The 16,340-nt window shown below is 33.1% G+C and overlaps 2 protein-coding genes across 4 annotated transcripts; one reads left to right on the plus strand and one right to left on the minus strand.

The window, feature by feature from the left end:
- Positions 1-1,889: 1,889 nt before the first annotated feature.
- On the plus strand, positions 1,890-8,597 carry LOC117914584 (protein WHAT'S THIS FACTOR 9, mitochondrial). 2 transcript variants are annotated; one of them, XR_004651293.1, is made up of 3 exons: positions 1,890-3,854; positions 7,012-7,163; positions 8,112-8,597. XR_004651293.1 is itself a non-coding variant. In XM_034829969.1 (2 exons), the coding sequence occupies exon 1, from the start codon at positions 1,960-1,962 to the stop codon at positions 3,811-3,813; it is 1,854 nt and encodes a 617-aa protein (XP_034685860.1). In that variant the 5' UTR covers positions 1,890-1,959; the 3' UTR covers positions 3,814-3,854; positions 8,112-8,597. The 2 variants fall into 2 exon arrangements, 1 of the variants encoding a protein (XP_034685860.1); XM_034829969.1 differs by lacking the exon at positions 7,012-7,163.
- A 137-nt stretch (positions 8,598-8,734) lies between these two features.
- Positions 8,735-14,113, minus strand: LOC117914585 (protein FAR-RED IMPAIRED RESPONSE 1-like). 2 transcript variants are annotated; one of them, XM_034829971.1, is made up of 4 exons: positions 14,028-14,113; positions 10,972-11,396; positions 9,709-9,917; positions 8,735-9,157 (listed from the first exon to the last, which is right to left on the minus strand). In XM_034829971.1, the coding sequence occupies exons 2-3, from the start codon at positions 11,392-11,394 to the stop codon at positions 9,714-9,716; spliced, it is 627 nt and encodes a 208-aa protein (XP_034685862.1). In that variant the 5' UTR covers positions 11,395-11,396; positions 14,028-14,113; the 3' UTR covers positions 8,735-9,157; positions 9,709-9,713. The 2 variants fall into 2 exon arrangements, with proteins under 2 accessions (XP_034685862.1, XP_034685861.1); XM_034829970.1 differs by having other exon boundaries at positions 9,700-9,917.
- Between the last annotated feature and the right edge of the window lie 2,227 nt (positions 14,114-16,340).

The raw sequence follows: 16,340 nt of genomic DNA on the forward strand, positions 1-16,340 counted from the left end.
TTGAGCTTTCAAAGTGGGATTGTCCATTCATATTTTATCAATTTAAAATTTAAAGATAAATAAAATCATTTTTTAATTTACAAAATATTAAGGAAAAATTTTAACTATTACATAAATGAATTTTAAAATTTCCTTTTTAAGGAAATAATATATTATTTTATTTATTTTTATAGTGAACTATTTTTCATACCGTATCAATAAAGTAATATAATATAACATAACAAAGATACTAATACTTCAATCATAAATTAGGACTTTTAAACTAATTACGTAAAAGCATTATAGATTAAAAATACTTTAATCATAATCATTCTCAAACGGGCTTTTAATAGTCGAAACTAAAAAAGTGAACTCTCATCTATATAAGTCACGATTGATTGTCATGCACTTTAGTATAAAAAAAGATGTTCACTCAATCTATCTCATGCGACGACTTCTTCAATCCGAAGATAGAAAATCTTTCTTTCAACCTACCATAGATAGACATTCACGATAGAAGCTTTGGAATCCATCAATTGGGTAAGTGTTTGCCCTAAATTTCCACCATGTCCTAATGTGAAAAAGTAGCCCTTCGATCTTGTTAGTATGGTAAATTTTTAGGGAAAAAAAAAGGAAACGAAAAAAAAAAAGTTGAAACTTCATGCAAATTGGGCTGAGCCTAGATTAGTGTTGTTACAGACCATTCAACATTCATTGGATATTAATTAGCACAGCCCAAGCCCAAATGCAGCCCACATAGCAAAATTCAACTCCTAACACCAGATCACTTTAATTGAATTTGGGTTGGATTGGCCCACTTAATCTACATATTTTATGAAGGTATCTCAAGTGGGCCCAACCCAAGGCCAGTCCACTAATTTTCGGTTGCATCGTTTGGGCTAGCCCATGTGAGGTTTGGCCCATTAAAAATAATCTACCTCATGCTTTCACTTTTCTTTTTATCTTTTTAATTAATCGGTGTAAGATATAAAACTTTAAACTTTTAATGAGACTAGTAAGCGTATATATGCCATGCACTTGAACCAATCACTATATAGGTCATGTTTGGTTAGTCGGATATAGAATAGGATAAGATAATAAATGAAATATTATATCATATCCCATATTTGATCAATGACGGGATATAAGTTATCCTTGATATGAAATATATTATTTATATTTTTTTTATCCCTTTCATATGAAATATATTAATCTTATACTAAGATATGTAACATGTATATCATATATATTATAAATTTATTTATTTTTATCAATTTTTTATTTTTTTATATACTTATTTTACAAAATAATTTTTTTTATTATAAATTAAATTTATGATTAAAAAAAACTAAAAAATATTTATAAAATAGAATAATATTAATATTTGATATATAAATAATTTTTATATATTGAATAATATAATATAAAAAAAATTATTCATAAAGTTTAAATATTTTAATCATGAATATTGTTAAATATAATAGAAATTTCATTTTAAAAAAATTGGAATATGATATAATTTTTATTTTAAACATTGAAAATATTGGATATATTATCTTATATGATCATGTCCATAATATATATATATATATATATATATATATATATATATATATATATATATATATATATAAATCATATGTCGTGATGTGGTAGATTATAAAACATTAAATTAATATTTATTAATGAGTTTGTGAGTAGATTTTCTTAGTTGATTAAGGGTATTTTGGGAAAGCAAAAGTTGACAAACATATTGTTATTAAACTTTTTATTATTAATTTTTAAAGATTTTAGTGAAATAAATAATAGAAAATTCTTTCAAATTTTAAATATATGTTTTTATAAATATTTCCTTGACACCCACTGACCCACCTTCGCTTAAACCCTCAAAAATCACTAAACCCTGAGGAGTCATGACTCTTACGGGGCTCTCCTCTCATCTCTGAAAAGTGAAAGCACAGTGCGAGCTCAGAAGCCCCCATGAAGTTCCTCCTCCGATCTCCGCTAAAACCCCACCACTACCACCGCCAAAGCCGCCGGAGCTTCGGTGACGCCACCATCAAACGGGTTCGAGACCGGGGTCTCGAGCACGCGGTGGAGAAAGAGAGGAGCCTCAAGCCCATGCTCAATATCAAGAACCTCATCAAATCTGAACCCTCCAATTCTGTGCCCATCTCCCTCATTTCTCAAAACAAAGAAGCGCTCGGCCTCTGGACCCGGCCCATCGATTTCATCCGCAGGTTTCCCTCCATTTTTGAGGAATTCCTTCCGGGAGGGATTAGGATACACCCACATGTCCGCCTCACACCGGAAGTTCTCAGCCTCGATGGCGAGGAGTTATCCATCTTCCAAACTGAAAATTATCGAAAACAAGCCGCGGACCGGCTTTTGAAGCTCTTGATGCTTTCAAGAATCAATAAAATTCCATTGACTATTGTTGATCGATTGAAATGGGATCTGGGTCTTCCTCAAGATTATGTGGAAACGTTGGTTCCGGAGTTTCCGGACTATTTTCAAGTCACTAGTGCGGAGGATCATTTTTCGGGTTCACGGGGGATGCGGGTTTTGGAATTGGTGTGTTGGAGTAATGAATTGGCAATTTCTGTGATGGAAAAGAAAGCCATGGCTGGCCAGGGGGGTTTTGAGAAGGGAATGGCTATTGCTTTCCCTTTGCATTTTTCCAGAGGTTTTGAGATGGATAAGAAGATGAAGAAGTGGGTTGATGAATGGCAGAAACTGGTCTATACTTCTCCATATGAAAATGCCTCACATCTTCCTCCCAAAAGTGATGAATCAGATAAGTGGGCTGTTGGGTTATTGCATGAGCTTCTTCACCTTTTTGTTCCTAAGAAGACAGATAAAGAGAATATATTGTGTCTTGGGGAGTATATGGGTCTTCGGTCGAGGTTCAAGAGGGCCTTGGTTAATCACCCGGGTATATTTTATTTATCGACTAAGACTGGGATGCATACTGTGTTGCTGAAGGAGGCATATAAGAGGGACTTGTTGATTGAGAAGCATCCACTGATGGAGATGAGGTATCAGTATATTCATCTTATGAACACTGTAAAGGAAGATAACAAGCCGATTAATGCTCCAGGAACTAGTCCTAAAAAAGAACAGAAAAATGCTAGTGATGCCAGTGGAGAAAAAAGTGAACAAGTGGAGGATGCTGAAAGTGGGGAAGAATATGAAGGTGAGCTACACAGTGATGTTGAGGAGGCTAGTGATGACGACTATGACGATGAGGATGAGGATGAGGATGATGAAATTGAGACTCACAGAGATGCGCACCAGAATGTTGCAGCCAATAGAAGAACAACTAGAAAAGTGAATTTTGATGCTAGAGGGCCTTTAAGAAATCCTGTCCAAGAAAGGTCAGGAGGAAGATTACCTGGTGCAAGAGAGGGACAAGGATACCCTGGTGCAAGAGAGGGACAAAGATACCCTGGTGCAAGAGAGGCACAAAGGTACCCTGGTGCAAGAGAGGGACAAAGATACCCTGGTGCAAGAGAGGGACAAAGGCACCCTGGTGCAAGAGAGGGTCAAAGATACCCTGGTACAAGAGAGGGACAAAGATACCCTGGTGCAAGAGAGGGACAAAGATACCCTGGTACAAGAGAGGGACAAAGATACCCTGGTGCAAGAGAGGGACAAAGATACCCTGGTGCAAGAGAGGGACAAAGATACCCTGGTACAAGAGAGGGACTTCGTTCTGGTAAAAGAGCAGAAATGTATAATGGCAATAAAGTCCATGGACGATCATCAGAGAAGTCAAATTTCCCAAGAAGCAGGGGGAGGTCATTGACAGACAAGAGGGCTTCTTTTCAGTAAAGATTAGATTCAGTTTATTTGCTGCAGACCATGTGGAATAGGTATGCTTCTAAGTCCAAGTCTCCCCTTGTTAGTTGTTATGATTTTTTCAGAATGACCATCTCTTAGGTGCAATGCATTTGACATTCATGTGCTTAAAATGCTGTAATGTTGTGATTGAGTTGTGGTAGTGTATTTAGGTTTACATCAGTGGCAGAGCCAGGGAATGATCTCAGAAGAGGCATGGTTGTGTAGTAACAAAATAATAAAATATTAAAATAGATAATAAATTAAATTTTTTTTAAATAATAATGAACAATGCATTTACTTCATATAGCTAACTATCATTTTCTTTGAAAAATTTTATATTTTGCAATATTTTTATAATAAGCTCATTATTAATGTATAATCAAGGAATCAAAAACTTTATGAAATTTTTTTTTTCACATATGATATACAAAATTAAATTATTTTAATGAAACATTAAAAAAAACAATCAAAAAAATCAAAATTGTCAAATTACACACAAAGTCACATGTTTTTGTAGTTGTCAATTCAAAGGCTTAAAAACATTTTTGTTTGTAGTTTGTGGTCATGGGCCAAGTTGTTTATAGATGATGGACCTTTACCTTTAATCAACTTTTTTGATTGTATGGGCTCTAGGTAAGGGCAAGTGAGGTTTTTTGTAGCCCCTCTTTTCTTTTGGTTCTGCCTTTATGTGTCTACTGCATACTTCCTGTATTCTTTGGGTGGTCCCTTGAGTGCCATTTTCTTTTTATTTATACTATCATGATTTTACCTATCAAAAAAAAAAAAAAAAACTTACCAACCATTGAATCTATGAAAATATCAAAAAATGTTAGTTAAAATAAAATTTAAAATTTCTAAAGCCTATTTTGAAGGATATTTTTTAAAAAATAATATTAAATTATTTTAAACCACGAATGTTAGCTATTAGTTAAGATTGACATGCATCCTAGGTTGCATCTCACTTCATTCAAGTGTGTGTGTTGTATTGTGCTTTGCGTTTAAGCTTTAGAAGACTTTTGCGCCTTAAGTGTGCCTTGCTCCTTTTAAAACTATGGAATAGGCTTGAAGTCTGAAAGCTCGTTCATATTAAATTAGAAATGAATTGCTTTTGCAAAATAGCTTTCAAGAAGGGGTTCTAGAACTTGAATTTTTTTAATTTAGATATAAAATGTATGTCTCTCCTTTTGATTAAAAAAAAAGGAAAAACTCTCCTTCTTAAGTCTTGGCTTGTGAAGCATATGTGTGGTCAAAAAATTTTGCTTAATTTTTTAAGTATTGAAGAATTTCAAGGTTGCTTACCTTGAGAACAACCCTAAAAACCCATTTTAACCATGGGTTTAGGCATAGAAATTGATACTAGAATTATTCTAGTGTTATGCAATACAGCTTCATGTTTGCATCCCCTTCTATGTGTAGATTTGACTGATGTTTGGTGTGTGTGTGTGTGTTTTGTCTTTAGGTGGAAGGATCGCTTTTTAGTGTCACTCAAAGCTGCATTTCTCCTTTGCTGTGTGGTTTGGTAGGATTAAATTGTTGATCTTGGTTTAACTGGGATTTTCCAAGCTAATGTTTTCCATGCAAGTTTCACTTGGAATTTATGGTTCATGACTTGGTCATTGCCCATCTTGTATTGTTAACTTCTGTTTATGGTGGCATCATTGTTAAGGGGGTTGTTGCTTGGTCATTGCTTTTGTAGACTTTGTGGAGTAGTTGGGGTCGGGTTAAGGGGGTTGTTGTTGGTGTCCCTCTTTGTTTTTTGTGTTGCCTTAAGGTGTTTCTTTTTATACATCCAGCGTACCTTGGAACGATTTTTTTTGGCTTTTCTTTTTACAAAATGATTCTGTTTACCTATCGGAAAAAAAAATGCATTTCTACTTGGATATCTCTCAAGCTGCATGTACATGGAACAACCTTCTGGTTTTCAGAATCCAAATTTACCCACACATGTTTGTTGCTTGAATCATGCACTTTATGATCTGAAGCAAGCATCGCATGTGTGGTTCACTAGCTTGCACATCTTTCTTCTTAAACTTGGATTCCTTGTAGTAGTTGGTCAATTGACATGTGGTATCATTTGCTCCTAGTCTATATGTTGATGACATGATTCTTATTGGGACCAATTTTTATGGCTTGTTAATGATCTAAGCTGCAAACTTGCCATTAAATATCACGAGAAACAACATTATCCTCTTGGAATTGAATTCCATTCTTCTGATTCCATCTAAATATGCGTGAGACATTCCATCTTGTGCCCTAATGTTAGGATGTAAGCCTTCATCTAGACCAATGGCTTTGACGCTCAATTTTCTACCTCAAGCACAGATCCTTTTCCTGATCCCACTCATTATAGAAACATTTTTGGGGCTCTAAAATATCTTACTTTCACTCGACTTGATTTCAGGTATGCAGTAAAATCCATGTGTCAATTTACGTATGCTCCTACTATTGGCCATTATCAAGTGGTCAAGAGGAGTGCTTGTGATGTTGGTTGCATGTTAGATTATGAAATACAAATCCTTAGATAAAAACCTTTGGATTTATATACATTTTTAGATGGTGATTGAGTCGGATGTCCTCTAACTCGATGTTCTACCTCTGGTTTTTGCATTTTTCTTGGTAGTAACTAAGAGACAACCCACTGTGCCTCAATCAAGCTGAGGCTAAATATCAATCTGTAGCTTGTGTTGCAGCTGAACTGACATAGCTACTGTCACTTCTTTGTGATATTGGTATTCATTCCATTGCAAAAAAGTCTTCTTTGTTGTGATAATCTTAGTGCTTTATGTATTATCATTAATCCAGTTTTTCCTGGTCAGCTAAACATGTTTAGCTTGATTACTATTTTGTGCGGGAAAAAGTTGCACTTAGTGATCTTATTACAAAATTGTTTGCTCAAATTCTGAACTTGCCAATATCTTCACAAAGCTGCTGTCACAAGCCTCACATTGATAACTTGGATTTTGTTGTCCACTCCAACCCAATTTTGTTGTCCTCATGATCCCATTCGAGAAGTTCAGAAGACAACATATTTTAGCCAAAACCCTGGAGATTGTGACATTTTCAATCAATTTATTAATGTATTGAAACTTGTATATTTTTCTTTGAAGGGTAATCCCTATCATTTGGATCCTTCCATACTTGTAACCATGGTTATATCATAATGAGGTTTTTTCTCCTCATTTTTTGCAGATAAAAACAAAACCTTTGCCCACTCTTAAATCCCAACTATGTGATTGGGGAGATTGGCCATCACAAGGTTCATCACATCCTGTTCTACCCTGGTTTGCTCAGCCTTCTGCCACTGTGGTCGCTCAAAGGGAGCCAACAGATTGAGTGACCATGTACGTGTTTCTTTTGTTCCTTTCCTTCGTTTCTGTGAAGGATCCTTGTATTTTCCTTCTCTCTTCTTAATAAAATTTCATTTCCTATAACTAAAAGATAAAATAATATGGGGGAAAAGAAACAAAAAGCAAAAACTGCCCCAAAGTCAAAGTCCAACATATATTTTCATGAGGAACACAGCGCCATTCTAGATATAGGATGAACACTCCTCTGGCATGAAGAATAATATGAAAATACTGCACCCCTCAAGTCTACAAATTCTACAAAAGTTTTTCTGCAAGTGGATGGTTTGTCTTGAAACTGCCAATAGACCAAGAGAACCAGTGTAAAAGCCGAAAGTCTTCCAGTAAAAAGTAGAGCGGATATGGGTGATATGAGTTGGCAGAGATAAGGGTTTAGACTAGGAACATGATTTAGGATCTGTTGCAGAGTGCTGAAATTCACTTGGTCAGAGCATCTTGAAAGATTATACTGGTGTGCTTGCTTATAATCCAAGTTGAAGGGGCTACAAGTAACCACAAGAACGATGATTTTCAGTTTGGAATCCCGGTGTGGTAGGGTTCATGTTCCTGGCTGCATGTACTGAGATGGATGTTGTATGCTAGCTACTAATCTTAAATGCGGAAACTCTACTGGCTTATTGTGCCTTCTGGGTGTTGTTTCTGGTGGCGTTTAGTAATATCTTTTGTCTGCTTCTTAACCGAAGGATTCCTCACCTCCTGGTTAAGATTCTTCTTTTCTTTAAAGGAAAATTCTTGTTCTTATGAGAGAGTTATGGGGAAATGCAGGTGCAGGCATCTCAATATAGGACACCAAAAAATGTGAAAAATTTACTAATTTTACAGTTCATGTAATCTGAGCAAACTTTATTACATCGGCTGACATGGTAGTTCATTTTTTGTTCCTGCTCTATTTATGCAACTTTGAAAAATTGCTTGATTCTGCAGGTTGGCGGGCTGTTCTGCAAAGTCTCATTTTTATCAGTTTAGCGATGCCACATCATGGTGACCTGATACACTCATGTGCACTGCCACTGTTGTTGACCGGGAAACAGACTTCATTTGTCTTTCTGGTTCTCCATCTTGTGGATGATGTGCTGCAATTCTCTGTGAAAGGCATCCCTCAGCTTCAATATCAAGAGACACAGCTTCTCTGGTTGTGGTGGGGAGGACTTTGAGAACCTTGGATAGTTTGTCTATGCACCACAGCAAACACAGTACTCAGGTCCCTCTGATCTCATACTCTCCATCCATTACTTAATGATATAATTCACAATACTAAATTTGTTGGACCTCTATTTTGTAATTTTGCCTGGGGATATCATAAACAGGTAGCTCAGCTGGAAGTCTTCCTTCTAACCCATTTCTTATTTCATGAATATTATGAGTAGTGTCTGTGTTTGAAGAGTGAACAAAGGAATGGATTTTAAGTTATTAAAAGTTTTCAACACCATAGAAAATGAATTTCAATGAAACCAAGCAGATCAGCAAGGAAGCATTCAGTTTGAATACAACCTTTACTATATGTTAATTGGCCGGTTTTACACGAGCCAGCAAAAGTAAAAGCAGAGTTCCATTGTAACATATTGCAATTTCTTTCCATATCAAACTAGGAGTTACAACATTTGAGTTTGTTCAGATTGATTAACAATATCTGTAAGTAGCAGAGAAGCTGCTGCATAATAAATAAACGGGACCATCAATCCTAAAAAGGGTAAAAGGCTGGGTTTGATATATAAGCTTTACGTAATAGTAATGGCCTGTGACATGATTCATAAAACTACATCAAGGCTTAGCAAACTTGTAGTTAATTTCAATACCCCAAACTCAGATCATCTTTGATACGCCCACTGAAATCAATTTGAAGCCAATTTGAAGATGTTGTGAGCTCTGATGTCACAAAAACCTCAGCCTCCACCTGCAGTAGCTTGTTGAAGCTTTACTTCCAACATAAATACAACTAGCTATCTAGTTCTGTGTCAGTGCTTTATGCTCTGCATTAGAATGAAAAATTTTGAACTCATGATCAGCATATTTGCAAATCTAACAGCAGTACTCACTCAGGCTCAGTGAGCACTGGTTTTGAAGGCTTTACCAAAATGGATAAACATAATACTAGTATAACTTCTTCTTGTGTGATTCTGATGCTTTTGTCAAGGTGGATGGTTTTGGGTTTTTCTAACTACATGTGCTATGTGTGAATATAGAGAAGATAGGCTAGGCTAGACGGTTTCTCAATACATGTGTTACATTAGAATACAAAGTTACGGAGATTCCATACTAATAGTTTTGGTGATGGCGTCAGTTTTAGTTAATGGCCCTATTTCAATCTTGAATTCGTATATTCAAACTCAATGTCAAAAACAATGGAGCAACTCCATTTACATGGGATGTCCAAACACGTCCTAATTTTCTACTGGGAAACTCCATGGAAATAAAAAGATCTCATAAACCAAAATAAAGACTACAGAGCTGAAATCAAACATAAACAAAACATGAATGACTGATCAATCTGAAGAAGAAAAGGCTTGCTTACCCTACTTACTGGTTCTATCTATGCTGTAAAAGCTCCTGCCTTTTAGCTTCAAGGTCTTTCAAATTGTCAACAACAACCTCAACTTTCTTTGATAAATGTTCATTATGGTTTTCAACGTCTTTCACAAACATTAGAAGCTGTTCTCTGTATGCTGATGTTAACCGTTTCTTAACCCGCAGTTCAGCAGTAAGCTCCTGGATTTTCTTATCCTTCTCATCCTACAGACATAGATGAAGAAATAAAAACTATTTGAAACAGAACTGATGTGGATGAAAGTTAGGTATGCATAAATGAAAAAAAAACTATGCCCATATACTGTGAATTTAACAAGGCATCCATGCAAGAGCACGTCTCCATGATTCAATTGATACCACTCATTAAATCTAAACCGAAATCATAATTAACTAGAAGAATCCACATATGATACATTAGATTGTAGCTTATTCTATCATATATTAGTACATTATGATAAACAAGATAATTATAGCTGGAGAAAAAAACGAAAATAAAGCATTTTAGACATTCCTCATTATATCCCCAACATTCTAAACTTCTTTGCTTCAGGTAACCATCTAAATGGGGATGCCCTCAGCACCCTGGAATAATACACAGTAAGTAGATTTTTACCCATGGAATCCCAATTCTTATGTACCACAGCAATCCATGTTCCATTACTCCATGGAGCATGCTGTAAATATGGGTCCTTTACATGGAGGTTTGACTTACTGAACATATCTGCTGAACCTGATCTTCATTTTTTAACCATTACTAGTTAATCATCCATAAAAATTCTCAACGGTTATTGGATCTTATACCCTGATGTTACCTATAAAAAAAAAAAAAAAATTCTTATACCCTGATGTCCTTGTTTTGACTCCCCTAGGCTGTCAAAAATGACTAGATATTTACCCAACACCTTTAGCATGCAAGTGATTGTGTGAATCTATGGTTGTGGGGTTTCCTCATGCCCAATGAAGGATTGGATTTATGCAGTTTCAACTATTCTTTTTTCTTTAAACTTGTGACATTTTGCTTTCTGTTTATTGGAAAGACTTCTTATTGTGTTCAATTTTTATGCAAATGATTTTTGTTTTTGCAATTGGCAGTCAGTTAATTGGTCACCTCTTTTATTGGAGATGGAATAAGAATTACCTTAACAGAATGAATGTACAAGGTTAACAGATCCTTTACACCAAAAAAAGGAAAGAACACGACTTCGCAATGATCCACTACAAGCAACAAATCCCTAACAGGAAAGTGAAGAAAGCTTACTAGAGTTGGACGACTCTTTTGCAACTGAACCACCAGAGGATGATTATGGTCCCTCACAAATTTCCTAACTATCCACTGCCCAGGCTTCTCTCTCTTCACCAAAATCATAGCTGTGCAGCCTTCTCGTCGTCTGTCTCGCTTCTGTGTTTGAAGGTGCCTTGCTTTTTTATTGTCAGAACCCCCTCTACATCCCAGTCCACGAGAGATAATTGACCCATCACGCTCTGATTTACGGGATGATAAAACTCTAGTCACAAATCCCACCCTTCTGGCATATTCATCATAGAATGCTTTGGCAGCTCCTTCTGATTCAAATAGCATGCCCTCATATGGTTCTTGAACTGTATCACCTTCAAATGAAATTAACTCCCCTCCAGCAGAAGTTTCCATTCTTCCAGTTTCATTATCTGCTGGACTTTGCATATCTATTATCACATAACAATGTTAGGCATCATCAGACAAATGCAAAAAAATTCTATGAATCAATATCATACCTTCTAACCAGACTATTTACCTATTAACATGCTACATATCAAGAGAAAAGTGCTTCATTTTCCAATAAATTCAATGGGGATAAGGATGAAATATTTTATGGTGCTTCATTTTCAAATAAATTCAATGGGGGCAAGGATGAAATCATGAAAGATAAAACTCATAATTTGCAATTCCAAAGGTCATCAGTTAAACTGCAGTGTTCATGCCACCTAGTAAATAGTCGGATTTATGCAAAACACCATCAAATTTTGTACAACCAAATAAGAAAGCAGCAAAACCTATAAAAAATAATCCATATTGAATATTTCAGTAGGATAACCACCTAACAGTAGGAAGGCAGTAAACTTCTCACCATTGAAATCACTAAATGTTTTGGAGTGTGCTGGGCAACATGATTATGTTTATTTACCAAAACAGTTGGATAATTATATTGTGGGTATCAATTAGAAGAAGATGATTGCAACTAAATTGGAATGGCAGTTGAACAAAATCAATACAAAATATAAAATATTATCATCCAAAGATTTCAGACCAATTAAAATAAGGTAAGCAATTAACATTAAATTTTGTATCAGGCTATTCGGTCATCATGAAACATTAAAATAATATTGAGAACAAGAGCTTAACCAAGGAAGGCTATGTTCCCTGCAATACCTATATTCCAATTCTTGAATTTCCTTTCAGTCTGTTAAGTTTGTCATTAGATCACAACCATGAAGTTTTTATGCCTAATTCAGCAAAGACGAAGAAAGGTGTTTTTCCATCATCTTTATGAGCCTCAGTCTCTATGGATTTCATTATCTCCATTTTGAATTGGATATTCGTTTCAAGGTCATTTGGGAGAAGCTGCTCTGGCCTATCCGAGTCAGTTGGACTCAGTCATCCTATCAAGGCCAAGGTTCTTACCCTCCAAGATATCTATTGAGATAAAGTAGTTAGTTTTGTAGTAGGGGTGATTCATTAAATGGATATTCTCTGATCCTCATGGCTCAGAGAATTATTCATCTCGCTAGAGCAGTTGTGCATCTTGCTTCTTTGGTTGAAGTGGAGGCTACTCATCATGGGGCAAATTTCAGGGTGAGGCCACTTCTCTCCACCTTAAGATGGTTAAAGCATTTTTGTGTGGCCCTTGTAATAATTCCACCCAAATCAATAACCTGATATCATGGATGTAGGAGGGAAATAATTGCATAGGATTTTTAACCCATAAATCAACAGAATTAAGCTTCTATTTGGCTGCTAGAAAACAGAAGAAAATCAAACCAAACTCCTAGTTTCACGTTTTTTATGTTGTTGTGGTCCCCACAGAGAAAAGGAAAAAAAAAAAAATCAATAATGAGAACTTCAAGATTCAAAATTTCCACTCTTCCATTCTTTTACATCTTCTCAGCAACCAACCAAGAGGATTCTAAACCTCGGAAAGTCAAATGAACAGTTTACATTCAGCCATTTCCAATAAATAACCCTAGAGAGTGATTATCTTACGTTAACAGCATCAAAATTCTTGAGTTCTTATAAATTTCAGCACAAGCCAACAGCCAAACATGGTATATTTGGGGAGAGATTCATAAAGGATTTAACTCCACAAATCAACAGGATTACCCCTTTGTTTGGATGCTGAGAAAACAGAGAAAAATCAAACATATCCCTACGCTTTTTCTACTTTTTGTTGTTTTGCTCCCCAGGAAATGGGGGAAAAAAATCAATATATCTCAGAAGTTTTATTCTTTTACTTCCAGTCTTCCATACATTTCCTCAACAACAAAATGGACCCAAAACCTCAAAAACCCCAACAGAGGTTTCTCATTCCCATGAAACTCACACATGCATAAAAATATCATCAAAAATCCAAATCTGGAAATAGTGATTTTTTCTCCATCAAGAGATAGAGAATTTTTACTCTTTTTCCTGCATTTTCTTATATATCAAATGAAAACAATTTTGTTGAGTAGTTAAAATTTCCATCCAAAAGCAACAGCTGGAAATGGCGATCTGTCATTCAGGACTAAGAAAACTTTTCATCCTTCTAATTTTCCCAGCATTTTCTCAGCAACCAAGCGGACCCAAAACTTCAGAAAGTCCAACCAGGGTCTCTCATCCTTGTGAAACAAAGAAAGAAACACACATGCAAAGAGATTCTCCCGATTTCAGAACATCGAAGCAAAACAATTTTATCGAGTTGTTGAAAGTTCCATCCAAAATCACGAGCAGGAAATAGTGATTCTTCTATTCAAAACACAGACACTTCTACTTTTTCCTGCAGTTTCTCAGTAAGCAAACGGATCCAAAACCTCAGAAACTCCAACAAAGGTCTCTCATTTCCATCAAAGAAACAAAACAAACGCACATGCAAAGCAATTCCCCCAAGTTCACACCACCAAATTCAAACAGATTCTTTTGAGTTATTAAACAAGTAATCCATGAGCTGGAGATAGTGGGTTAAGCCTAGGGTTTGAAAAATTGAATTGTGGGAGGAAAATAAAATACACTGATCCATGCAGACAATTGAATAGAGAAAGAACAACTTCAAGAAAAAAAATCAATAGTAGAAGGAGACTTACCCACTGGTTTGAAGCCTAGAAATCTTGAATTTTCTGGGGCGATTATGTCTAGAACTTCAGATAGGCCCTGTACGGAAATTTTAGCAGCAGCCTTTTCATAGTTGTGTTCATAACGTCACAACCTTCTTTATATACACCATAAGAAAAATATGAAAAATGATTTTTTTTTTTTTTTTTTTTTTTTTGTCCTTCTTGAATTTTCATGTTTTTAGAAAAGAACTAGAAAAATTATTTTTCAAATTATTGACAACAGCCACATTGGAATTCTCTATATCATATTAAGACCTGTTTTCAAAATAATTCGAAAAAATAGTTTTTGAAAACTATTATCTGATTTTAGAAAAAAATCTGGTTGAAAACCTAAAATATTTTTAACTTGTTTTAAATATTTTAAAATATATTTTAAAAATAATTTTTAAATCTAATATTTTATTTTTAATTATCCTATATGTTTGTGTAATTATTTCTTAGAACATCTTTAGAAAACAAGTAAAAACAATAAAAAATAACTAAATGATGTATTTTGAAAACACTTTGTTTTTTATTTTTAAAAACAAAAAACGAAAAGAAAAAATTTGTTGTCAAGGGGTTTTTGTTCTGTAAAAGGAAAAACTGTTCTCCAACAAGCATTAGGTTTTCATTTTTTGAAATATTGTGTGGAGTAAGTAAAAATCTAATTTGAGATTTTATTTTATTTTTCAAAAAATTTGAAAATTATTTTCTAAAAAATGATAAATAAAAGATGTCTACGAGTACAAATATGATAAAGTTCGGTGCAATTCACCGACATGATTGAGTGTAAGACTTATTTCACAGGATTGAGTATAATAGTATAATTTGCTTAATAAATAAAAATTTGATCCGACTTGGCCTGTTAATTAACTTGACTATAATTATAATTCATTTAAGTCATATTTACTTTATTTTAAAATTTAATTTTGAATAAATAAGATAATTAAATCATACCAAACTTATGGCTTATTTGGTCACATAAAAACTTTGCCTAATATAAAAAGGAACATATTTTACATATATATATATATATATATATATATATATATATTTTTGAGAATTATTATTATTATTATTTTCAAAAATTTTAAAAATAAACCCTTCTTTGATACATTTTCTTAAAAAAAAAAAAAAAGGAAAAAAAATTTACGACTTTATGGGTGTTTGATAAACCAACTTAATAGTTTAAAGTGATTTAATAACTTATTTTAAATTATTAAATAAATTAAATATGTTTGATAAAATAACTTAATGGTATCACTTAAAGTAAAAAAAAAACAACTTTTACGTAATAAGTAAAAATAATTAACTTATTCTTAAACCAACATTTTTATTTTATATTTATCTTCATTTGTCCTAATTACTTTGACCATTTTTTTATACTCGACCTCTTTTGCCTTAATTATATTTTATAAAGATAAATAAGTTAATTTGATGATTTAAAATAAATTTTAATTTAATTTTATCAAACAATATTAACACTTAAAGTAAAAATTAAATAATAAATTTTAAGTCAACAATTTAAATATAATTTAACTTAAAATAAATTTAAGTAATTAGGTAATAAAAATTAAGTTTTACTGAACAGCCCTTTTTGGAACTTTTTTTAAATAAAATAAATCAAGAAAGGACTTAAAAACTATTTTTAAAAATTTTAAATTTTGAAGTCTTAAAAAAAATCAATACCTTAATTTCTTTAAAAAAAAAAATTAGAAATTATTACCTTTTTAAGCTAAGTATTTAATAATTCTGGTACACAATTAGATTGCTAAAATTATTTTTCAAAACACTTCTTATTTCAAAAAAAAAAAAAAGTAAGGATTAACTTCATTCACATCTTTAATATAAATACATGAAACCATATTTGGTTTCAAATTTAGTAAAATAATAATCCTATAAATTTATTTTGTATTATAATTTTTTTAAAATATATTTTATGTAAAAAAAATAAAATTATGGAGGTATATTTAATAATTCTTTAAAAAACAAATTTTATAAATCAAATACATTCTACGAAACCATTCTTAAAATAATTTTAGATTTTTTATAACAAAAAACATGGTTGACAAAATTTATTTATTTTATTTTATTTTTAATATATATATATATATATATATATATATATATATATATATATATATATATATATATATATATATATTCTGAAAAAAAAATTATTTTTGAAATAAATTTAAAATATTTTCAATTATTTTAATATGGTGGAAAAAATAAAAATATAAAGTATAAAAAAAATATTTGTATTATATATAAGCTTATAATATATTTATCAAGAATAAGTAG

The sequence above is a fragment of the Vitis riparia genome, chromosome 5 (genome assembly GCF_004353265.1).
Source record: "Vitis riparia cultivar Riparia Gloire de Montpellier isolate 1030 chromosome 5, EGFV_Vit.rip_1.0, whole genome shotgun sequence".
NCBI classification, from domain to species: domain Eukaryota; kingdom Viridiplantae; phylum Streptophyta; class Magnoliopsida; order Vitales; family Vitaceae; genus Vitis; species Vitis riparia.